Source organism: Armigeres subalbatus, chromosome 2 (genome assembly GCF_024139115.2).
Source record: "Armigeres subalbatus isolate Guangzhou_Male chromosome 2, GZ_Asu_2, whole genome shotgun sequence".
Lineage (NCBI taxonomy): Eukaryota > Metazoa > Arthropoda > Insecta > Diptera > Culicidae > Armigeres > Armigeres subalbatus.
This window is the reverse complement of record NC_085140.1, coordinates 266,908,551-266,933,499: the sequence shown is the minus strand read 5'-3', so window position 1 is coordinate 266,933,499 and position 24,949 is coordinate 266,908,551. Positions and strand designations below refer to the sequence as shown.

General features: G+C 37.6%; 1 protein-coding gene across 2 annotated transcripts; it reads right to left on the bottom strand.

The window, feature by feature from the left end:
• Window positions 1-845: 845 nt before the first annotated feature.
• LOC134212196 (zinc finger protein swm) lies at window positions 846-24,199 on the bottom strand. Of its 2 annotated transcripts, none has more exons than XM_062689835.1 (3): window positions 23,833-24,199; window positions 6,158-7,150; window positions 846-4,122 (listed from the first exon to the last, which is right to left on the bottom strand). In XM_062689835.1, exons 2-3 carry the CDS (start codon window positions 6,824-6,826, stop codon window positions 1,498-1,500), a joined length of 3,294 nt encoding a protein of 1,097 aa, XP_062545819.1. In that variant the 5' UTR covers window positions 6,827-7,150; window positions 23,833-24,199; the 3' UTR covers window positions 846-1,497. The 2 variants fall into 2 exon arrangements, with proteins under 2 accessions (XP_062545819.1, XP_062545820.1); XM_062689836.1 differs by lacking the exon at window positions 23,833-24,199 and adding an exon at window positions 7,243-7,377.
• Between the last annotated feature and the right edge of the window lie 750 nt (window positions 24,200-24,949).

Below are 24,949 nucleotides of genomic sequence, written 5' to 3'. Positions count from 1 at the left end.
CGCTGTTACGCGCATCCCAAAACTAGAAAGATATCTCCGCTGCTTGAATGGAGGATTTTTGCACATACTCAAGGTGGACAAAATCGACAGAGAAGATTTGGAGAGGAAAATGAAACACAAGTTTAATGTTATAGCTATCTTGAACTCTGTGTACGAGTTTTCCATAATCTTCCATCTTTTGAAATCAACTTTATTTTTTAGATATCACTCGTGTAAACCTTCTTGCCGTTGTGCCGACTGTGCTTTTTTTTTTACTCCGTGTCATTTTTTGAGTAAGTTTTATATGCTTAATTTTTTGCATTTTATTTTTCGGCATCTTTTTCATCAGAGTTCCATTGCATTTTTTTTCTGTTCAAACACTCTTTTACCAAAAAAGAATCCTATCTCTTAACATTTCAACAAATTACTGATAACGGATTTTTCTTCATTGAGTTCTTATCAACTACAGTCAAGCTACAATGGGACTAGTCCTATCTGGCTCGAAACATTGTTGCCGACTCGAACGTCACGAGAGAAGCGTTTCGCACTGGGGATGGTTATCATACCTGTAAAGAAACAAAAGAGATAGAAAAAAGAAAAAAAAGAAAAGAAACTTGCTGGTCCGGAGTTGGTAGGCAAGCAGCGCACACGCTCACAAAAAGGTTTACGGCAGTTTCTCGAGTTTCGATGTGGCCGGTCCTCCCAGTGTGATGACATCCAAGGGAACGCTGGTCAAACGATTCTCATCCACGCTTCGAAAGTTTAAATAATTCCCTCAGGGTCCTAAATCGCTTCTTTGTGGTTTGAATATATTAAATTAATTTCCTCCTTTTCGATAGGTTGTATTCTAGGATTACAAATCACTGTTATGTACACTTAATGTTTATTGTTTGTTACTTCCATACTCTTTTAGCGTTTGTATCTATAGGTGTGTATAGATTTGAATTTGCTTCATAATTACTAATAGTTAATTACTAGACTTTCTTGACATCATCGTTTTGTTTGTAGTTTGAAAGCCGCTAGATTCCGCTTCAAAGCGCACCCCATTTATCAAAATAAAACTTTCATAATCAATAATTTTGGTTCTTTACGAATAGTCAAACGACTTAATAATATTCTACCAGCTTAAAATGGGTTCAATTGTAAACTTTAAGGTCTTTGAACAATAAAACCTAACTCTAGTTGTTTTGTAATTCAGTATTGTTTTGAAAAATCGTTAACACTCCTGATACTACGTTTCGCTTTGGGAATCAGAATTTTTGCTCGACAGATTTCTAACAATTTCAAACGTTACAAAACATTCGACTACAAAGGTAAATAACAAAAAGAAAACGTTTTGTAAAGTGGAGATTTCTTACTTGCTACATTTAAAGCGAACGATGTCCACTTAAACGATAATGACAAAAATGAAATAAAAGTTGATATTTCAATTCAGTAAGTGTCAGTTGATGTTCCTCATCTGCTGCTTCTCCCCCTCAGTGATGGCTCTCATTTCATTGCGATCCTCTCCAGCGATTATCAACGGCGCCAGGAGCGGTCCTCCGATTCCATATCTTCTTCTTCTTCCTCCTCTTCCACCATCTGGACTTCAGAAGCTTCCTCCATGGAAGCCGTTTCGGTTAGCGTTTCCATCGAGGCTGTGGAAGCTATCTCCGCACTGACGACGGGTCCAACCTTTTCACCTGCTGCTTCGTCCAATTTCCCGGTCGACTCATCCGTAGCCTTGTTCGAACCAACGGTGTCGGAAGTATTCTCAACCGGGATGACTTTTTCCTTGCTTTCTGTTTTCTCAATTTGAGGAACGGCTGGAGTTGTATTGTTGTTGCTGTTGGTCACCACCCATCCGATCTGAAGTGTCACGTCGCGGAACATCTTACCACGGACAAGGGCCTTTTCAGCATTCTGACGAATCGAGAAGGTGATCGAAAGGGATGGCACCGTTTCTTCTAGCTGATGCTTGGTTATTTCTCCAAAATGCTTGAAATGTCCGAGCAGGGCATCGGCGTCCTCCAATGCAAATCCGGTTATGGCGATCGTTGTTGGACGGCGATCTACACTAGTCGATCCCAGTGGAGCAACTCGATTCGTCGAGCGCGCTGCACGTGCCCCTGGGGGACCGTACATTTGAGGTTTGCTGACGACCCCAGCCGCATTAACAACCACAGGAACTTGGCCATTTCCAGTTCCAGGTACTCGATGCGTACGTTGTTCTTGGGCAATTATCTCCAATTCAGCGTCGAGGATGTCCTTCTCATGCTGTTCCTTAGTTTTGCGCTTCGGGACCACTTGTGGTGCTATTTGATGTTGGTCGGTGGCAATTTCCTGCTTCAGTTTATCGATGTTGCCTTCCAGCTCTTTGATTGAGGACAGCAACTTAACTCGACTGGGGTCGTGAGCTTCAAATTTTTCGACCATCATTACCAGCGTTCGGAGTTCTTTCAAATAACGCTGCAGAAGATCGTACTTTCGCTTTAGCAGTCCTTGGCTGATTTCCTGCGTCTTTCTCATTAGATCCGACTTGGCATGATTGATTTTAGCTGCGTTCTTCATGCGTAGCTGATTAGCCGTCACGATTGGAGCCACATTCGTATTGACCAGCTTTGTAGCAGTGTTCGTCAAATGCGTAGCTACTACCGTTGTAGTAGGGGCAACATTCTCACCACCGCTTGCAATGGAAGAGGATGCTGAACTGGTAGCGACCACCGATGGGACTCCATCCTTAGAAACTGCTGCACCTGCAGAGACTGGAGTCGTGGCCGAAGTAATGTTTAGATTATTGTTGATGCTGTATTGATTCGGGTACGATCTACGTAGCGAATGCTCCGTTTTTGCGCCTGGCGTAATTGCGGGCTGCTCTCCTCCAATTGGCGATGAATGCCAGAATACTTTGATAAAACGATTATTCAAGACTGCTTCCGTGCTGCGGTAGGCTACATTCGCCTCTGCATGGGTTGAGAATGTGACAATGGCCGCCTCCGGGTCTCCATCGTAGCTAATTTGAATGTTTACAATCTTTCCAAATTTAGAGAAGTGATTATTCAAGTGAGCAATAGCATTCAGGCCCCTGGGAATCTTCCTCAACTCCAACGAACAATTCTGTTGGGGATTGACGATACCTCCATTGTTGGCTGGGTGTCCTGATACTCGCGGACCCAAGCGATTATTTAATGGAAGTTTTCGTTTCAAATGAGCATCTGCCACCGCAACGGCATCCTCTGGCTCGAATCGACGCTTTGGTTGCTGAGCCGACACGTCGCCGCCTTTGTTGGCATCAACGACCGGCACCGATATTAGTTCCCTTTGCAGGGGTGTCGCGCCGATCGGATTTCCTGGAAAGCCGGTAGGGAACCCAGGCGCAACGCCTCTGAAAGACCCACTTAGTCCACCGCGTGGTCCGAACCCAGCAACTCCTGCAATATTTCCTAGCCTCTGTGCTATGGAAGGTCGCCCAGGAGGGAAACTCGGTGGTCGGTTCCATAATTCAGGGGCGTCTGGGCTGTACTCTGGATGAATTTGCCCGGTTCGCATTTGAGCCGCAGATTGAATCGTTATCAATGCTGGATTGTTGATGTCTTCAAGAACAACCGGATCAACACCATGATCCCAAGGACACGTCTCTCCCCGCATACAATAACCTTTTTCGTCGAAATCCCTGCATCGCTGTCTTTTTGCGTTCAACGAACCCGCTTCAACAATGGGCTCCATAGCGGTTGTGGGAACCGTCGGTGCCGTCGCAGTAACAGGCGATTCAGAACGCGCCATCTTTCTACGGTCGACCACCGGCGATGGCGATCGGCTTCCGGACTGACTTCTGTTAATGGTGCGGACACCACCACCTCCACTAGCTCCCGAGCTTCCGCCAGAGCCTCCACCGCCGCTTCCTCCACCACCACCTCGACGGCTCTCATAGCCATGGTTTTTACGTTCGTATCGACGGAACGACTCGCCTCGTCCAGCCGGCGATTTATTGCTACGATACTGACGGTTCAGCTTGTCGCGGTTAGATTCACCACGTTGGAGGCCACGGTCTCGGGAACGGGACCGTCGAGATTCACGATTCCGTTCAAATGATCGGGACCGAGACCGAGAGCGCGATCTGGAGCGGTTCGATATCCGGCGACCTCTGCTGCGACTTTCTTTGTTCTGTAGAGGAAGAAGGTAGAGAAATATATTAATTATCAGTAAGGCTTCTAAAGACGACTTTATCCAACACTATCAAGATTTCAAGGGCACGGACTTAATCAATGGCTAATCGAGCTTTCCGTAAAACAAATTATTAACGGTTGTTTAAATGTAAGAAAGCTGCCTTTTGTAAATTAAAATTTAAGTGCATTTTCGTCCCTCGGTAAAAGATTAACTTCGGGCTTAATTTGAACCTTCGCTTTATCACCCGGGTTTTTTTTTTCTCCGTTCCATCCGTTGTATGCGAAAAGTACGGCCATATAAATTTAAATCGGAATGGGAAAGAAAATAAAATTCTCCAAATAATTTGCTTAATTTGGTTAGCAAAAATCTACTAAGTAAAATTGTAACTTCAGAATTCACGCCAGTACAACTGGAAATACACAGGATTCTGTTCCTACACGATTTTTGCCTTTCTCGTACAACAACGTTGTACCGAAAGGCTATCATTTCACTCTGAAAACGAACTTTTTACAGGAACATCTGATAGTAAAGTTTTTTTGCTCGTATTTATGTTCCGATTCAGAGTGACTTTAATTTGCCACCAAAATCTTTGCAACATGTTTCAAAAATCCTAAAAAAATCAAAGAAAAACCACATGGTAATAAATATTCGTTATACATTTTGGATGGGTGCCAAATTGAGAAACTGTAAATCGTGTAAAAACAGAATCCAGTGTACAACTACAGGCTCACCTTTATGAGGATGTTTATCGATTTCAAAACGGTCAAAATGGTATTCCTGTTCCGAATGACACATACAAAGCAGCAATTGTATTGTAATCGATAGCTCGACACGTTAATTAACGTAAGTTTTCAATATGTTGATTTTTGCAAAACTATTTGTTTTAAATAGAGAAACGATAAATTCGACTTTATAAAACTTGACAACCTACAATTCGGAGACAAAAATAGCTTCAAACGACAATAATTAATCAACCGATTAAGGGCAAATAAAAATTTACCACATCTACTTCTCCACACGGCACAGCCTCGCTATAAATATGCAATATAATATTGTTCTCAAAGATCGAGTATTTACAGTGACGTCATCGTTCGATAGTTCTCTTGTTCCTCACACAGACCCATGCGACGCAGTGTTGATAAATATAGACAAACGGCGACGCATCGATAGACGATGTGCAACGTGTAATTTCGTACAAGCAGCAAATAAAAAAAAACGACAAGAATCGTTTGACAGGGCTGGGGTTGAGTTATCGGAAATTCTTTTAGGTGAAATTAATAGACAGTAACAAATATTAACCTTTTAGTGAGGGACAATCTGCGCGGACTCTTCAACTGACCCTAGCAAAATAAAAACATGTTTTGCCTTTCTCGTATTAGTGAAAGATTTTTCTCAAAAGAAAACTTGATTCAATGTAAACAATGTATTAATTTGTTTAATTTTCGTGATGGTAAAATTCCAATTACCGAAATAACGTTTTGAGAATTATGCACTTTTATTCAAATACGAAAGCTAGCGTATTTTCTTTAAAACGTCAAATGTCTAAGGGTTACCACTTCTAGTTTATTTTCTTCGTTTCTCGATTATCACAAATATTTTTTTGGTAGAGACCTTAACATCATAGCTATTGTTGTAGTTGTAGCAGAAATGCAATTCAAAACAAACCAAGTTGGCAACGGAAAAGTAAATCAATGAACATTTTCTTACACGTACGACGTTTTCAACAATCAAAAAATTGAAAACCATCTCGTTGCCAGCCCTGCGTTAAGCGCATGAATTGAAAACAGCCTCCCAAAGCAGGTATCCATTTTTGTTACAGTCAAACCTCCATGAGTCGATGTTCTATGACTCGATATCGACTCATGGAAGCAAATTATTCCATACTTAAAAATATTTTCTGGGTTACTGTGATGGTCCCTTCAAAGAGCTTTCCAAGGTTTTGTTACTCCACATCTCGATTTTTCCATGAGTCGATGGTCCCTTCAATATCGACTCATGGAGGTTTGACTGTATTCATAAACGTAATACTTACATGCTCATCCTTGGTGATGGAGCTTTTAACCGGAGTTTTGCCCCCTGCGCTGGGTCCACCCTGACTGTTAGGGGGCATCGACGTCGAAACAGCTCCCCCACTGGCCCCGGCGGGTAATTCGGATACAGTTTCATGCGCAGAATTGCTGTTGGTACTAAGCGAAGGTTTTTCACCTCCCGAAGCGGCATTTCCAGTTGATGAGTCTTTTGATGATTTGCCGTTGCTGGTAATGTTTTCTTGAAGCAGAGGCGGGGTGAATTCTCGTTTGATTCGTACCTTGGAACTATTGATGCTTGCATCCTCCGTGGAGTACGAGGACTGTGATTGCGTTGCAGGATTGATACTTTGCTGTTGGGCGGTAGCAGCTGCAGCTGCAGCAGTTGCAGCAGCGGCAGCCGCAGCCTCGGCGGCTGCTTCTTTTGCCTGCACTATTTTGATGTAGTCTTCGCCTTTGATCGATCGGAATAACCGCTCCAGAAAAGGATCTGTTTCGTGGGCCAGAAATACATCCAGCTGTTCTTTCATGCAGTCCCGCAGATCCTTCTCGGGTTTATCTTTTTTCAACAGTGCCAGCACGTAACGAGCCAATGCCGCGGGATCCGCATCGCACAGAGGTTCCAGAACCTCCGTCAGCCACGTTTTTAACGCATCCGGATTGTTTATATGCATCTTTCGATTGCGGCGACCTTCTTCAGCAGATACAAACTAAATGACACTCCGGAGAACCTTTCTCCTTGCTTGGAGAACCCAACTTCGCGTTCGTCTCCCAATCGTCTATTATTGAAAATTCTCAAAACAGGCGACCCACGGACTGAGATCGGTATTTCGATGTATTGTGTAACAGCGCCTACTGTGTCCGTGTTTGTGTTCGTGAAGTACAGCTGCTGCAGAAAATTTTACACTTGCTTCTTTTTCTTCCTGCTGTTCGCCTTTTGCCACCAGCGAAAAACGCACCAAATTGGTTACTTTCCCGTCGCTAATTTTCCTCCTGATCTGTAATGCGAACAAATATTTTCACCATTATTCCACTAGTTGATTATAAGGGAAAGGAAAACTTAAAGAAAAATCATTTTCCAATCACGCACCAGTTGACTAGTGATAAAAATGAAAGACACACGGATTCGATCTTCACTTTTGCCTTTTTCCACTCTGACTTTGGCCTGTCTGTCTCGTCGACTCGACCACCACCAATGACAATCCCACATCAGAGCATTGCTTCAGATAGCAAGGTGATGAAAAATTATTTGTGTGCGTTACATTCGTGTGTAGCTAATAAGAAATTTTAACTACTACATTCGTACGAGATAAATAGCTCTCATACACGATCAGATAAATCAACCCAAAATTTGATTTGAAATTACTTACTGATGAGAATATCGCAACAAAAGTTACTCAAAATTTGGGCAGTTTTTTCATTATTTTCCATGATTGTTGTCCAATTTAGGCTTTGGTCCGATTCGTAAATCAAAATCGAATTAAACTTAAAAGTGACAGTTCTAAAATTTCCAAATAACCCTGCTCGCAGAGCAAGATTACTTTTGACAGATATTGAATCATTTTTGATACACTGTGCCAGCAAAGTACTCTTTAATGGGTAAAAAAGTACCCATTATGAAGTTAAATAGTTCAACTCATTAAAAGAGTAAACTGTGTTTACTCATTAATGGGTAAAGGAACTGTACGTCAAATTCAAGAGTAACTTTTACTCATTATTCGAAATTAGAAATTGACGGAAATGGGTGTTTTTTACTCTTGCTGGCAATTAAAAAAGCATTCATTATTTCAATTTAGTTAAAACAAGCAACGCGTTAATATGGGGTTTATGGAAAAATTCTTTATTAATAATTCAAATATTAGCAGTGAAAATTGACACTCGATGAAGACTTGTTTTTTTGGCCTATTTAGCCTCGTCGGATCGCACATCATATTGCATCTGTTATAGGAGAAACCTTTTTCCTGATCCTATCGCCATCAGTCAAAGGACGTCCTTCCAATTCCTGGAATCGATGGCTATTTATAGCAGTGGTGGTCAGGATACAGAAGTAACCAACCCGACGTTATTCGATTACTGCGGAAAAGAAATAGTTCGTTGAAAAAGGCATTTATCTGGAAGTATCAAAATTACCGTATAAAATTCCTCTCCGGTTTGTATACTTCTGGCAGCCGACTGAGCACAGTGCAGGATCTCCTGATTTGGCTCCAAATGGTGGAGATCTGCCCTGATGTATGCCAACAAGATATTGATTCGAGGATGGACCAGTTTACTGGAATTATGCTGCGCCAGTGGGTGTTCCGAATGCGTTGTCTGCGAATAGGCGTCTGCTTTCTCGTTTTCTAACTGGAATAGAAATATAGATTATTTGATTATTTCAAATATTATATTAAATATTAATTATTTCATAAAAACTCTTACCATTCTGCCAACAGTTCCTCCAGTCGTTTGTTAGTAACTTAATTTATTTTTCACTCATTAATGGGTAAGAACAAGGAACATGAAAGTGGGCACAATTTACGCATTATTATCAAAAATAAATTACTCTTTATTTTGACAGCTCCATATATCGGTAAAAAATGTTCATTTTTTACTCTTTAATGAGTATTGCTGGGTTTACAGTGTAGATGTTTTGTTGGTCTTGCTGGGTAGCACCAGCCATTCTTATTTCATAATTTCCGTACTGTCACTTTTATAGCCTATTCAGATTACGCCATTAATGACATAATAATTGGCGTTTCAGGGTAAATACGCTTTATGATGCCATTATTTACGTAATATTCCATACATTTTGCGCTGTCAAAAGATACCCACTAAAAAGAGTCATGAGAAATTTATTACGAACAATTATTACGAGAGAGCTTTCGTTCTAACTGGGATGCAGGGAGAAATTCAACAAAACAAAACTGACAAGCGTCACGCTCTCTTTGCCAGAGAGAAAATTCTCTCTGTTTTCATTTCGTTTCGTAGTTGACAGTCATGCTCTTTCTGTCGCAGCAGGGTCGAATGCATGTTAGATGGAAATCTTCTGAGCGCTGAAGAATAACTCGGATTGTGATGGTTTTGTGGAAATCATTTTATATGATGAAAAATAATGATGATAATTATTTATTCTCCACTTATTCAACATGAATTGTTTAAAAAACAGATGCTCTCTAGAATTAACATGAAGTATTTAACTTAAACCTAGATTTAATAGAACAAATCGAATAAATTTTCAAAGTTCAAGGGCCAATACGGAAGACAATTTAAAATGTAGGAATGGTTGTAAAACGAATATATTTGATGAATAAACATGATTTCATAAATTGTTTCAATTCTGCTCCTTGAATGGCTTAATAGCCTATACATTGGATTTCAACATTTTTCACGTGGGACAACTGTACGATTTGAATGGGATGTATATATAAAGTAGAATAAACTTAAATAAAACATGGATTGGTAATGCATTAATTCATGTTAGAAGCTGTATCATTGATTGTCGAGTAGAACGCAATGGTTCAGTTTCCATTTTTGAAAAAAAAAATAATTGCTGAGTTGCCCTTCATACATGGAGACACTGGTGGAAATACATTTTAGTTCGATAATATTTCTTGAAAATTGGTCCAATCGTCCTTTTATTTATTTATTTGTGAGAATTCCCAAAAGTATCTAAATTTTTCTATCAAATCTCCGTTCGGTCATAGTACAGAATCAAAATACTTTTTAAACTTAAAAATAAATTGAGGAATAGTCTGATTCCCCGAAGAACGGCGCACCCAACTAATGAATGTAGCTTCGCTCATTATCCTTAATGAGAGCTTCAAATATTCTTCAAAAATCCCTTTTCATATTTTTTTTTATATTTTTTTTTCGTAGAAACTTTGTTCAGAAAAAAAAGTTCGATTGTCGCCACACAAATGCTTGATTTCGCAAATTAAATTTTAAAACTCTCCTTGAATTCAACCCTGTATTAGCGTGCAAATGAGAAAACATGGAAATGTCAAGATATATTATCTTGCTGCAGTCTGAACACCTCGTAATAATTGGATACCCTCTCACTTAACAAAGTCATAAATAGCCCAATCTGAATAGGCTATAAGGCTTTGGTCCGATTCGTGAATTAAAATCAAATTAAACTTAATAGCCTATTCAGATTGGGCTGTTGCTCTGTTAAGTGAGAGGTATCAGGTGTGAATTTCATTTAAAATTTGAAAATGAAATTGTTAAAAAAAAATTGTAGCATCAAAAACGATGTTAAATATCGATCACTTCGACATAGTTGTTTCATAAGGGCCGAAGTCGCAAATGTAAACAAATCGAGTTTATGACATAGATCGAACCTCCTGGAAATGTACTATATGTAGCATATTAAAAATAGTACAAAATGTTGTTTTTTTGCTGTAAAAACAGAAAAGTACAGAAGGGCGATATTACATTTCCGTTGGATATTATTTCTTGGTGCGATTGCGCCCCGTTATCTCCATGGCAGCAAAGGGGCTAAACTGTGTTTCATTTTTGTATTATGACACTTCGTTCTTGCACCGAAAACACATGTGAGCAAAGGGCTAAACGGTACTTTAAAACACAACGGGGCGATGCAAACAGGCGATATTGACAAATAGTTGGACAGCCGGGCGTGGAATTTGGGCGAAAAGGATGTTGTCAAAAACATTATGGCGCATTTCTGAAGGGCGCAAGTGTTCACTGTTAGAAAAAACCCAGATTAATCCACCTAGCGTTGATTGTGCCTTTCTCGCATTTAGTTAAGACACCAACCTTATATGGGGTTCATATGGTCCGATGTACCATTTTCTTCATAACTTTTAAATGCAATGACCGATCGTTATAACTTATCATGCAAACTATTAACATTTAAAATAACATCTAATTTTCGATCTACAATTGAAAACAGAGTGTAAAATAATCGAAAATTTTTGGTGAAGTCCATTTTTCTTCATTTGTCAGTTCACTTCCGACACATTCATAGTCGGCTCTGGACAGTCAATATTCAGTTGAATATTAGTCATTGAATATTTATGCACACTTTATAAATTGATAAATTATCTGAAATCTGAACACGTTTCAAATGAGTAAAGTGATTTATCACACAAGACTGAATCCGATTTTCATTCGCGAGGCACTTTCAACGGTAAACATCAACATAAACAATGCTAATTATGTTTTTTTCTGCACAGAGTAAACACACTCAGTGACAGTCGAATGAATGAGTTCGTGGAGTAGTCGTTTGACAAATGACTATGTCATTCTATGTTTTGAATATTCATGCGATGTTTGTCAAAATTCGGACCGAAGTTGCTTCATGAAGATGAATATTTTAAGCTCTGATTTAAAATATGTCATGGAACCCATTTTTCTCCATTCGAGCTCATTGCGACATTGGCCCTTATGAAACAACTGTGTCGACTTAGTAATTTGCATCCGATCATTTGTCAATAACTCATTCCAGAAGCTGAATTGCAAAATGTATTGTATGGGGCACTGCACGGAAAAATCTTTTTTCTTTCGTTCTGCATAAATTTTGACATTCAGTGGCCTTGTTGTGGTGGAATTCAACTGTTTCTTTTTACTAACTTATGTTATATATACAGTGCTCTATAGTGGACTTCTAGTAGTAACTATAGATAGTAGAATCTATTGATGAGCGAAGGCATGGTTGGGTTCGTTTTTTTTGACTGTGTACCAGGCGCATATGACATCACAGCCCTTAATATTTTCATTGAAATCGTGTCGTCATGACGTCACGTTTGACAGTTTGTTTGGAGACAGAGGATTTATCTTCGCTCATCTATATATTCCACTATCTATAGTAGTAACTGTACCAGTTTTGAACATGTTCCTATTTTGGCCAGTTTTTCGCAATTTCCGAAGGTTTTACTAACTGTAACGGGAGATATATCTGTAGTAAGCTATGGTGAATAAAACTAGCAAGCCATGACTTCGACAAACGACAGAACTTAGACATTCTTCAATAAAGCTTTGAAACGAGTACACGTCTTTCATTGCTACAACATCAGAAGTGGGATTACTATCAAAATGCTGCTACGGAGTCAAAAAACGTCTGAAGAATTGTAGTGAAGCGAAATCAGGTCAGCGGAATCCATTCTTGGGGATGGAAATCTCGTCCAACTGGAAGATGCTTCAGGATCCAGATACGTGGAATCCATTATAGAGGATGAAAATTTCGTCCTAACTGGAAGGCAGGAAAGGAAAAAAGAACCACAAACTGTAACATATTTTCCATCTTCAAGAAGGTTCAAGTAGATCAATGCATCCATCACCAGAGGTTCCTGTTTTATCAAATCAACGACCTCATATCAATCAAGCCGGAAATGCAATCAATTCTTCTTGGCAGCCGTTGCAATTGAATACTTTTCCGAATAACAGTGTGCGTCAAGATGAACTTTGCTCCATATTGCCAACGTTTACCGGTCATTATCAAGAAGACGTTAACCATTTTTCGAAAACTCTATCAAATACGAAACAAGCGCTCAATGTCGACGAACAAGTCATGAAGATGGTTTTAATCAAGCAGTTGAAGGGAAAAGCCCAGAGCTGGTTACACTCCAATGCCGATTTTATAATGAAAAGCTACAATGAACTCGCTGCAGGATTACAAGCCATGTTTGCAGTACAGATTAACGTTTACCAATTAAGAACACAACTGGCAAAGCAAACTTGGTCTGGACGAGAATCGTTTGAAGATTATTATCAAACAAAACGGCTTTTGGCGCAGAAATTGAACCTACCAGAAAAAGAACTCGTCGAATATCTTGTGGAAGGAATAGAGGATCAAGTACTGCGGAATCAAGCCAGAATTCAGAATTTTGCTTCCGTCAACGATGTGCTTCAAGCGTTCCGGATGATACGTTTCGATTCGGCACCGTCTAGCAGAAGGGTGAAGCTTTGTTTTTCGTGCAATCAACCAGGACATTTTGCTGCACATTGCGGAGTTACCCGAGGAGCTAATGTCAACCAGAAGAAATTCGAAAATCCAAGAAATAAATTTGAAACACCAAGACAATTACGAACCGACAGGACTATAAACAACTTGGACGACCATCATGGAAACCTAAATGACGGACAGGTAACATGCGACGGCTTGGTACAGTTTAAATTCATTGATAGTATTACCAATTTGAAGGCCCTTTTTGACACAGGTAGCCCAGTCTCACTGATACGCCGCGGTTTGATCAATGGAAAAGATATTAAAAGGATTGATGAACAAAAAAACTTTCGTGGTATCGGTGGGAAACGGCTTAAACTTTTAGGATTATTCTCTAACAAAATTTTGATACAAAATATCACTTTCAGTATTGATTTTTATGTTGTTCCTGATCATGTACTACACCTCGTTAATGCTATTATTGGTCGAGACATCATCATGCAACCTGGTATACGGACGATAATACAAAATAATATTAAAATGTTTTCGGTCGATTCACACAATTTGAAATCTGAAGATCCAAAATCAAATTTATTTAATACTAATTTGTTCAATGTCAATTCTAATTTACTTGATAATGTAAAAATAGGTAATATATCAAATAATCATTTGGCAACTTTTTCTGAAATTTTTAAATCTATGTATCTTGATTATTCAAAACCCACTAAAGCAAAAACTGATTATGAAATGGAAATCAAATTGAAAAAGGAGATCCGTTTCATTACAAACCTCGAAGGTTGTCTTTCGATCAAAAACGCAAAGTTGATGCAAAAATCAAAGAGCTTTTAGATGAAGGCATAATCAAAGAAAGTAATTCATCTTTTGCTAGTCCAATAGTGCTAATTCCTAAAAAGAATGATGATTTTAGACTTTGTGTTGATTACAGGAAATTAAATAAAGATACTGTGCGTGACAATTTTCCACTGCCAGTTATTGAAGATTTATTTGATAATCTGAAAAATAAATCTTATTTCTCAATTCTTGATTTAAAATCTGGTTTCCATCAGATTAAAATAAATCCAGAGAGTACTCAATACACTTCTTTTGTAACACCTAGTGGTCAATACGAATATCTTCGTGTGCCTTTTGGATTATGCAATGCACCTGCTGTATTTCAACGTTTTATAAATAAAATTTTTGATAAGCTAATTAAGAAAGGTAAATTATGCGTTTATTTAGATGATATACTTTTAGCTACAGAAACAATAGAGGAACATTTTGAGATTTTGAAGGAAGTATTTGAAATATTAAGTCAAAATCTATTGGAGGTTAATTTAGAAAAATGTAAATTTTTGTTCAGTGAAATAGATTATCTTGGATATACAGTTAATAACAAAGGTCGAAAACCAAATAGTTGTCACATAGAAACAGTTTCAAATTTTCCGTTACCTCAAAATTGTAAAGACGTTCATAGGTTTCTTGGTTTGATGAGTTACTTCAGAAAGTTCATTCAAAATTTTGCTGTTATTGCTAGACCTTTATACATTTTGCTTCAGAAGAATGCCGTGTTCAATTTTGGGGAAGAACAAATTAATGCATTCAAGCTTCTACAACGTAAGTTAATTTCGGCTCCTATCCTTGCTATTTTCGATCCCAATGCTGATACTGAACTACATTGTGATGCCAGTTCTTTTGGATTCGGTGCGATTCTTCTACAAAAACAACCTGATAATAAACTTCATCCCATAAGTTTTTTCAGTAAAAAACGGATGAGTACGAATCGAAACTACATAGTTTTGAATTAGAAACGTTAGCTGTAGTTCATGCAATCAAAAGATTTCATGTTTATCTTGCTGGTAAAAAATTGAAAAAATATTCACTGACTGCAACGCATTAGTGCAAACATTAAGAAAGAAAGATATGAATCCTGAAATAAATCGTTGGGCATTGTTTTTGGAAAATTATAATTTTGATTTGGAATACAGGAGCGAAGATAAAATGAAGCATGTAGATGCTCTCAGTAGATTGTATACAAATAAGAAAATTGTCACCAATGACTTAAAGAATGAATCCGAAGATACAATAGCACTGCTTAATGAATTTGATATAGAACAAAATATTATTGTAGCTCAGGAGCAAGATCTAAAAATAAAAAATATAAAACAAATTTTAGAAAATTCTGCTTTTCCAGGATTTATATTATTGGATGGAATTCTATTCAGAAAAGACAATGAGAAAAACTTACTTGTTGTACCGAAAAATATGATCAACAATGTTTTAAGATTGTGTCATGACAACTGTGGACATATAGGCATAGATAAAACAATATCGGAAGTTAAAAAACTATACTGGTTTTCTAGTATGAGAAAATATGTTAGGAATTATATAAAAAATTGCTTATCATGCATTTTTTATAACCCCATTGAAAAAAAAGAAGGATTTATGAAAATTATTGACAAAGGAAATAATCCATTCAATACTTTACATTTAGATCATTATGGGCCAATTGCTTTAAAGTCAAGTTGTAGATTCAAATATATTCTTATAGTTACTGATGCGTTTACTAAATTTACTAAATTATTTGCAACAAAAACAACAAATTCTGATGAAGTGATACAGATTTTAAAAAATTATATGAATTATTATAGCAAACCTTTGAGAATAGTCACTGACTGTGGTAGTGGATTCTCTTCAAAGAAATTTGAAGAATTTTTAAAAACGCATCACATTGAGCATGTTAAAACAGCAATACGTACTCCACAAGCTAATGGACAAGTAGAAAGGATGAATAAAACATTAACACCTATGTTAGCAAAGCTATGTAATGAAACTAATTATGCGTGGGACCAACTGTTATTTAAAATAGAATATATTTTTAACAATACATTTAATAAAGCAATTTGTAATTATCCTAGTGTATTATTGTTTGGTCAATTACAAAATAGTTTACACAACGAACATTCAAATTTGGAATCATTTGTTCGAAATAGACAACCATCGAGTGAACCTCCTAATTTGCCTGAACTGAGAGCAAAAGCTCAACAAAATAATTTAAAAATGCAACACTACAATAAACAAAATTTTGATAAAAAACGAAATGCTACAAGCAATTATAAAGAGGGAGATTTTGTTGTGTTGAAGAATATCAGTTCTCATAAACTTTCTAGTAAATTCAAAGGTCCGTATAAAATTTCAAAAATATTGCCAAATGATCGATATGTCGTTAATGATATTGAAGGTTTTCAAATTTCAAATGTTCCTTTTAATTCGGTTTGTTCACCACAGAATATGCGTAAATGGATAGATGATGATTGCCCGACTCATGATTGTTTCGATGAGGACATCGAAAATGTCAGGATGGCCGAGTTGTAGTAAGCTATGGTGAATAAAACTAGCAAGCCATGACTTCGACAAACGACAGAACTTAGACATTCTTCAATAAAGCTTTGAAACGAGTACACGTCTTTCATTGCTACAATATCCCTTACGCTTCTTCGCTGTGGAAAATGATCGATAACATGCATTTTTCAGGGTTGGTCAAATTAGGCACTAAGGTGGCCAAAACCGGTACACTTCCGCTACGAAGGGTTTTCTACAACTCTGCCTAATGGTTCGTTGTGGTGGTAAGCAAATAAATAAATAAATAAGTAAGCAGCGCCGTAGCGTGCGGTTGGCCGGGTTGGCGCCGAAATCAAGAATTGCCGTATGAGAATTGTTTCCTAAAGTCCTACCTCGTTTATGGTTGCAAACGATAAAGCATCGGTCAAGAATACTTGAATCGATGTTATAAAAATTCTGGTAAATGTCTAAATCAGTAAAAATAATATTTTTGTGTTTAAGACCCGACCACACAAGCGAAGATTGCCTATATACCGGGTATTAAGCCACCCGGAGAGGAAATGATTTACTATGTCTGAAACTCGATTATGCATATGTACAACTCTCTTCGCTTGTGTGGTCGGGATCTGACGACCAACTGGCACAACCTCACACAACCCTACTTCATTGAGCGCCGTTGCTGATGAAGCAAGTGTGTAAGCGCCGGACAATACTAAATCAAGCAAAATTTTTCATAACGACGTATGTAACAAAAGTAAACAAAACGAGGTTTTTAATACAACGTGACAATCACACGCGGCTTTATATAATACGCATCGATTTTACTGATTTTAGATCTTAAAATTCTTTAATTCAATCTTTTTACGAATCGACGTATGTCAAAAATCAATTTTTGAAGTCTCACTGTTACATACGTCGCTTTAACATATGGGAACTAAGAGCGACCTATGTACCAAAAAAAGCAAAACAAAACAAAACTGCAGTTGCGTCAATCGTGCACTATGGAAAACCGACCAATGTACACCGACGTGCGTGCAGCATACCGGTGTATGTATAATTTTATCGTTTTTCACAGTGAATTTGAATGAACTGAGATTTGATGTGAAGCACGCTTATAACGTGTCATGTAATGACGCATGCCAGCGGAAAAAGTATTGAAAAAGATTTAGTTTTAAAACAGTTTTAGAAAAAGTTTTGCCAACTTTCAGCAAAGGATTTCTCGAATCCTCATAATTGTTACATACGTTGTTATGAAAAATTATGCTTGAAATACTCATCCTACTTGGTTGGCATTAGGGATCCTATATTAAGAGATGTGCGAATACTTTTCCAGACGATTTAGCAACGCTGTTACTTTCGTAAACAAACGCTGCCAGCACTTGCCGCAGTAAAAAATGTTTAGGCTTGCACATGACTTTACATTCGAAGACACTTTTTGATTATTTTGTCTATCCTCTAGCAGTTAATTTTCCCTAAAACTAAAGAGAAATACGAATGAACACGATATAAGGCATCAACTAGACTTCTTTTACTTACGAAAGCAAAACAAATTGTTTATTCGATAAAACTTTTCATAAAATCTCTTTCACCAAAATTGCAATACCTTTCGATCTGCAACAATAACAATGTTCATTTGACTCAGATTTTGACAGTTCTCAATGCTCGATTGGCTCAAGATGGCCGCTTTCGCATATCTCTGAATGTAGGATCCCTAGTTGGCATGTGTACAAAAATACATATGAGAGAGTTAGTTTAGAGTCCTATAAGAAGAGTAACGTCAAGTGTTACGTTTGACAGGTCTCCTGCTCGTTTGGAATGCGCATTTGTATGAAACTGACAGGCGATTCTGTTCCAATTCTGACACTTGACGACACTGTTATTATAGTCACTGTAAGTTAGTTCTGAAAATGTATTGCGAGAGTCGAAACAAAATCAAACCGCTTTGATTTTTTTTTCAACCGAGCCGCCAAGTGTCAAATGGTTGTTCGAACAACTTCACACACGGTCAAATAAAGTGTACGTTACATTAGTTCGGCTACTCTTGATAGCGACTCTGATTATCAACCAACTACACTTTAGAGTTCAATTTTATTGACTCAACAATTTACAGAGCCCAGTAGCAGGGTTGAAATATGTCAAAGTCAATGCAGTGAAAAACATGGATCTCAGCATATTCTCCGGTCAATCTCATCGCCGCCGTCGTGAGTGCGACTGTGGGGCAGCCAAAAAATCATTCCAACACCAACCATTCAATTTACCATTCAACCCAACACAAGTCGCTCTGCTCAGTTCGTGCGTTACCGCATGAATGTGAGTGGCCCATTTAAACGTGTGGCGCACTGGGTAATGTGAGTTCTATTGTTTACTCTTCTCCCTCTTCGGGATATCGATTTCAAGGAACACTATAAAAAAAATACACGAGAGGGCCGTGTGTTTTACACATGAATTTGCGCATGTTGTCAAAGCAAATCAATTTCACGTGTAAAACAAATGACATCGCTCACCCGAAACTCATCATTTGTTTATAAACAAACCACAAGGTATTAACGTGTAAAGCAAATAGAATTCGGTTGCTTAACTTGACATTTTCACTTGTTTAATATATGACATCGAAGTATAATCGTGTTGAATTTCATTTGTATTAACGAGTGAATTTAGTGTTTCTTCCATATTTAAATAATGATGATAATTGCATAATCGTCCGGAGTCCGATTTCCGTCATCGGATCGAATCCCATTTCCAGAAACATATTTTTGCTATAACTTCAACGAATCAACAGTTGAAGTATAGGAAAGCATCTTTCGTTGGTTTTCGAACCTCTGACGGAAATCGCATTCCGAACCTATAAAATAAAATGAGATCAAGTTGATAAAAATTGCAGCCGAAGCGGGTGATTGTATTTATTATATTTAAAAACTGAATTCCATAAAACACCATTACTAGCTGCGGTCGAAGAGTTTGTTCACGAGCAGGTAAGTGCTTTAATCTTCTGACATCTGCAATCGATGAATCAGGTTCTTATCCACACAGATAACCAACAAGTTCAAATTCCATTTAAAAGAATTGGTGTCAATGAACGTGATCGCTTCGGTGCTGATGCCTACCAGCGGGAAACCGTCACGAAGTACGTACATCGTAAAGGGTAGTCGGAAGAAGCTGGTATTGAGGATTCATCTTCGGCGTATATCAGTAAATATCACGTCATCATCTTTATTGATACCCGCAGAAGCAGGAAGGAACATGCAATACATAAAAAAGTACCAAGTTAGTATTCTCCGAATCAACTAATCGTTAATGAGGAGTCACAGCGGGTCAGCCGGTAAGTCCAGAAAAAGAAAATTATTTTAGAAATAATAAAACTGTAGAACTGTAGAGAAATATTTCTATTTATAAATTAAATTCATTAAGTTTTCTTTTGTATTAGTATTAATTTCAAACTCAAAGGAAATCGCATTCCGGATAGTATCAAATGAAATAAATTATTAATTGGAAAACCAAAAAATGGACTTTTTTCTCGTTCAATTACAACGCCAAACGATTTTAGACGGAAGTTAAATAAAGCAGATCTTGAGAAAATCTTTGTAGATTTGTAGGCATTCATAAATATATTGTTTAAATTAATTAAATCAAATATTGTACTTGCCTCATCCACATCTTACGGAAGCTTTCAGTGCCTTATGCCCTCCTGGTCACTGCTCGGGTTACTGAATAATAAATTGCCCCTTCCTTCCACTATCGTTTTACATTTGTGATTTAACATTTATATAGAAACACGAATAAATTGTTCATAATAAATAATCAAACATGGTATTTCTTCTTTATAGAAGTGAAATTTAATGTAAAGTTAGTTCACTACAGCTGCTAATTGCAACTCTTTCGAAACATACTTGAACATGTGCGATTTTATTGAAATAATGACACATTGTTCGTCTAAATGCATACTGAAATTCGTTTGAATGGATTCATAACATGTTTTAGATAAACATATGACATCGTGGTGTATCAAGTATGGAATTTTCTATTTACATTGATGTTTGAATTGTGTTTGCGAAGAACATCTCAGTTATGTGAAATACACCATACTTGATGGTGTAACATGGAATGAAATGTCCACATTTTGAAACACACGAGTCGAACGTGTATTTGTTATGAATATTCATGGATATGCATATCATAATGTAGTGTATCAGTAATGGATTCTGTCATAAACATTGACATTTGATCTGAGAGTGTGAAGAACTTCGTGTTGATGTGGATTGCACTAGACTTGATGGTGTAAGCGGATTGAAAATATCCATATTCCGAAAAACATGAATCGAACGTGTATTTTTTTATCAGTGAAGGAAGAAAATAAAAACTCAAAGTTGCAGCCTAATCGGGTTATACGCAAAGGTGACGTTGAACTACGCAGCTGTATGTGATGTACAGGATTTCACTTTTTTGTTCGATAAGACCAAATCAAGCGTTTTTCAAGCTCAAGGTGAATCTGTTTTCGTTGTTTATCCTGTGCTCCTAACATCGCGTGAGCATTACGAACCCTGGTCATGTATATAATTTTAGACCAACATTTGAAAAGGAAGATAATTTTTTTTCAAATAATCGAGGATGAACAACACACTCAAGCGATCACATATCCAAATTATCAATTGTTTAAAACTCGCTAGCACCCCTTACTAAGTCAGTCTAAACCCCGGTTGCTCATTACAGAACAGCCCATCGTGAAAGCTGGACTGCCAACGGAGATTTGGTGGTCATCTTATGGAGGAAGTCAGAGTGGACGCAACAAAGAACCCAAGTAACCAAGCAGCTGCATATGCTTGTAAATAATACAACCATTAAAGTGGAAAGGGCCCTTTTACGACCGAAATAATGCTTCATTACTTTGATATGTTGAAATAGAGCATAAGTCGTAATGCTGAACTACTGTATCGTTGCCTGACAGTTAATGAATAAATGCATCTTTACATCGATCAAACCCAATCTAATGCAATTAGCATTTAGTATACTGATTTGTGATTGAATACATGAAAAAATTAATGCTTGGTGGTTACTTGGGAAGTTTGACAGTTTATTGATAATAAATATTGTCCATCCGGAACAAAGTTAGAACGCTTTTTATATCGAAGTTGATTTTTTCTTGAGATACAGGCAACTAACCCAACTTCGGAAGTAGTGCGCTGGATTCGCCTAAACATACGCTTAACAACGCATCAATTAGTTTGACAGATAGAACTTCGGTAGAAAGTTTGGTTCGGAAGTCCCGACTTCCGAATTCCAATTTGGTGCTACGCCGACAATATAATCCGCAAAAACGAGCCGGAGGAAGTTTGCCAGAATCAGGCATTCCAAACTGCCCCATCATTCGATCTTTAGAGCAAAGATACTGATGAAATAATGGGATATTGATCTTAGCTATCTCTCCGCTCAGTAAACAAAGTGCAGTGTTCGTCGTGGAGACACACAGCTTTTGTTGTAGCAACATCTTCGCAACGTGAACAAACTCCGAATTGCGCTGGCTATCAGGATCATCATCAAACGCTCAAAAGATGATATTGCAATGCCTGTACATCCACTGCAGCAGCGAAGAAGATTCCAAGCCCGTCTACTGGCATCAATAAACGTAACGACGTAAACGAGAAGCTGCCATCAAACACCCCAAGCTTAATGCAATGGCGGACATAGAAAGCTTTCAATTCAATTAATAACTGAGGAAATGCTAATAGAATACTAAGTTGAAAAGCATGCCAAGTTCCAGTTGGAATGTAGTGCTATGGAAGAAGCTTGCGATGCACTTAGGGATCGTACACTAATTATTACGCAAACATTTATGGGGGGAGGGGGGTCTGTCATTTTCTTAAGCTCCATATAAATAAATATTGTATTAGAAGTCTTACATGGGGGGAGGGGTGTTGAAAAACCCAGAAAATTTGCTTACGTAATTAGTGTACGGCCCCTTACAAAATTGACTGATTCACCGAAATCGATTGCTAAACTGTTAGCAAGTTTTCAATATAGTAACGCGGAGGATATGGGCCACTTAAATTAAACCAATGTAAAAAACCGCGCAAATACCAAAATATGTCTATATAAAATATGCGTATATTCCAAAACTCGATTGAAAAAAAAAAATTGCATAAAAAGCAATTGGTGTAGAAAAAACCGCGTAAAAAACGACTTCAGTGTACATCGGGTATGAAGCGTTGACTTTTCCCTGATCGAATGTTCCCAGAAAATTGAAAATCCATATATAGAGAGAAACGACTGAGGCTTTGGTCCGATTCCCGAATTAAAATCAAATTAAACTTAAAAATTACAGTTCAAAAATTTGCCAATAACCCTGCTTGCAGAGCAAGATTACTTTTGACAGATATTGAATCATTTTTTATAGATGTTATGTTGGTCTTGCTGGGTAGCACCAGCCATTCTTATGAGCGGGGGATTTCATAATTGGGTTGTTTAGGGGTATATATGTTTTTACATATTCTGAATCTGCATAAAAAACTGAGCCTAACCCCAATTTTTCAGAATTTTGGAGCCCCAGAACTATTTTTAATTTGCATTTTAAATTTATATGGGACTAAACATTTGGTCTAATGCTGCATGGGCTAACTGTCATTCTATGAATGTTAGTGTCATTCTATCGATTGAAATGGCTTATTGTTTGCTGTAGATATAAAAATGTAAAAAAGTTTACAAACAAAATAAAAATATGTTGGAGATCAGAGTTGCTCTTTATGTTAAACTATAAAAAAACCTCATATTTTTCTTTGCTAAACAACCCAATTTCCGAACTGTCTCTTTTGAGTTTAACCCTTAAAGGCGCAAGGCGATTTTTTTAGAAATCGTCGGAAATATTTTTAACGTAAATAACTATTGAAATTATTGACATTAAACGTATTTTCGGTTTGTTGTTTTAAAACAACATTGCGCATTTAAGGGTTAATTTTATTTTAATTCGCGAAACGGACCAAAGCCTGAGATATGAAAGATCAAAGTCTATCTTTTTTTGTGACATTTTTCGATTTTTTGCAATCGTAAAGTTTAACCCAATATGAAAAAGACAGACGTAGTTCTACGTCAAAAATCAAATTTCCACATGGATAAAACAAAGAAATTATTAAATTTACAAACCTGTTGGATTTAGAAATTTCTGCTAATCATTATTTTAATATTGAAGACATTTTTACTCGACTGGGAATGAATCATTTTGAAAATATCACCTGGCATCCCTGTTCCACTCCCTTATCCCATAGCGTTACGTAATTTGTGATGGATCCTTTCCAGTTTCAGATTGTTCGTGCGGTGCGGAACCCATCGCCCGTCACTTCACGCACATGAATGAAAATATGTATGAAATAAAATTTAACATCTTCAAAAGCGGGTTTTTGCCTTTTTCGGGACATAGTTACAAAAAAAATACCGTAATAAATATAAATTAATGCTCAAGTATTGTCTTACCTGCTAATGCACTAGAAACTGACTTGAAGTCACGCACTCGGCACTCGGATTGGTCCGAAGGACCTATCTATTTCGAGCCACCGAGACCGAGGTCACCAATGTGCGTTTTTCTTCACTACTCGAAAATTGCAATGGCGAAAACAATCCAACTATCAATTTTTTCGTCCTTAGCTACTTGTTTGCGTTTGCTCCGCAGAAGTGTTATTTATTGCGCTCGATCACTACTTTTTCAATCATGTACTACCGACGATTTATCCGAGAAGTGCAAGAAAATATCTGCTTTGCTTTCACGCGTTTATTTCGCAAATTTTAGCGAGAAAACTCGACCGTCGTGGTAATGTCCGTGATTTCAACTCGATTTTGATTTGATCAAGGCGCAGCGTTGCCAAATTTCCAAGTTCTGCTTTCGTTAAGTTTCTTATCAGACACGTTGACGTAGGACTATGTCTGTCTTTTCTATTGGGGCAGAGTGTATGTAATTAAGAGTGGCGACATGTGCCGCATTTGACAGGTCTCCTGCTCGTTTGGAACACGATTTTGTATGGGAATGACAGATGAATTCTGTTCCAATTCTGACAGTGTCGCCACTCTTATTTACATTCACTCTGTATTGGGGTACACAAAAGATATTTTATAGCCTATTCAGATTACGCCATAAATGACATAATAATTGGCGTTTCAGGGTAAATACGCTTTATGATGTCATTATTTACGTAATATTCCATACATTTTGCGCTGTCAAAAGATACCCTCTAAAAAGAATTTATTACGAACAATTATTACGAGAGAGCTTCCGTTCTAACTGGAATGCAGGGAGAAATTCAACAAAACAAAACTGACAAGCGTCACGCTCTCTTTACCAGAGAGAAAATTCTCTCTGTTTTCATTTCGTTTCGTAGTTGACAGTCATGCTCTTTCTCTCGCACCAGGGTCGAATGCATGTTAGATGGAACTCTTCTGAGCGCTGAAGAATAACTCGGATTGTGATGGTTTTGTGGAAAGCATTTTATATGATGAAAAATAATGATGATAATTATTTATTCTCCACTTATTCAACATGAATTGTTTAAAAAACAGATGCTCTCTAGAATTAACATGAAGTATTTAACTTAAACCT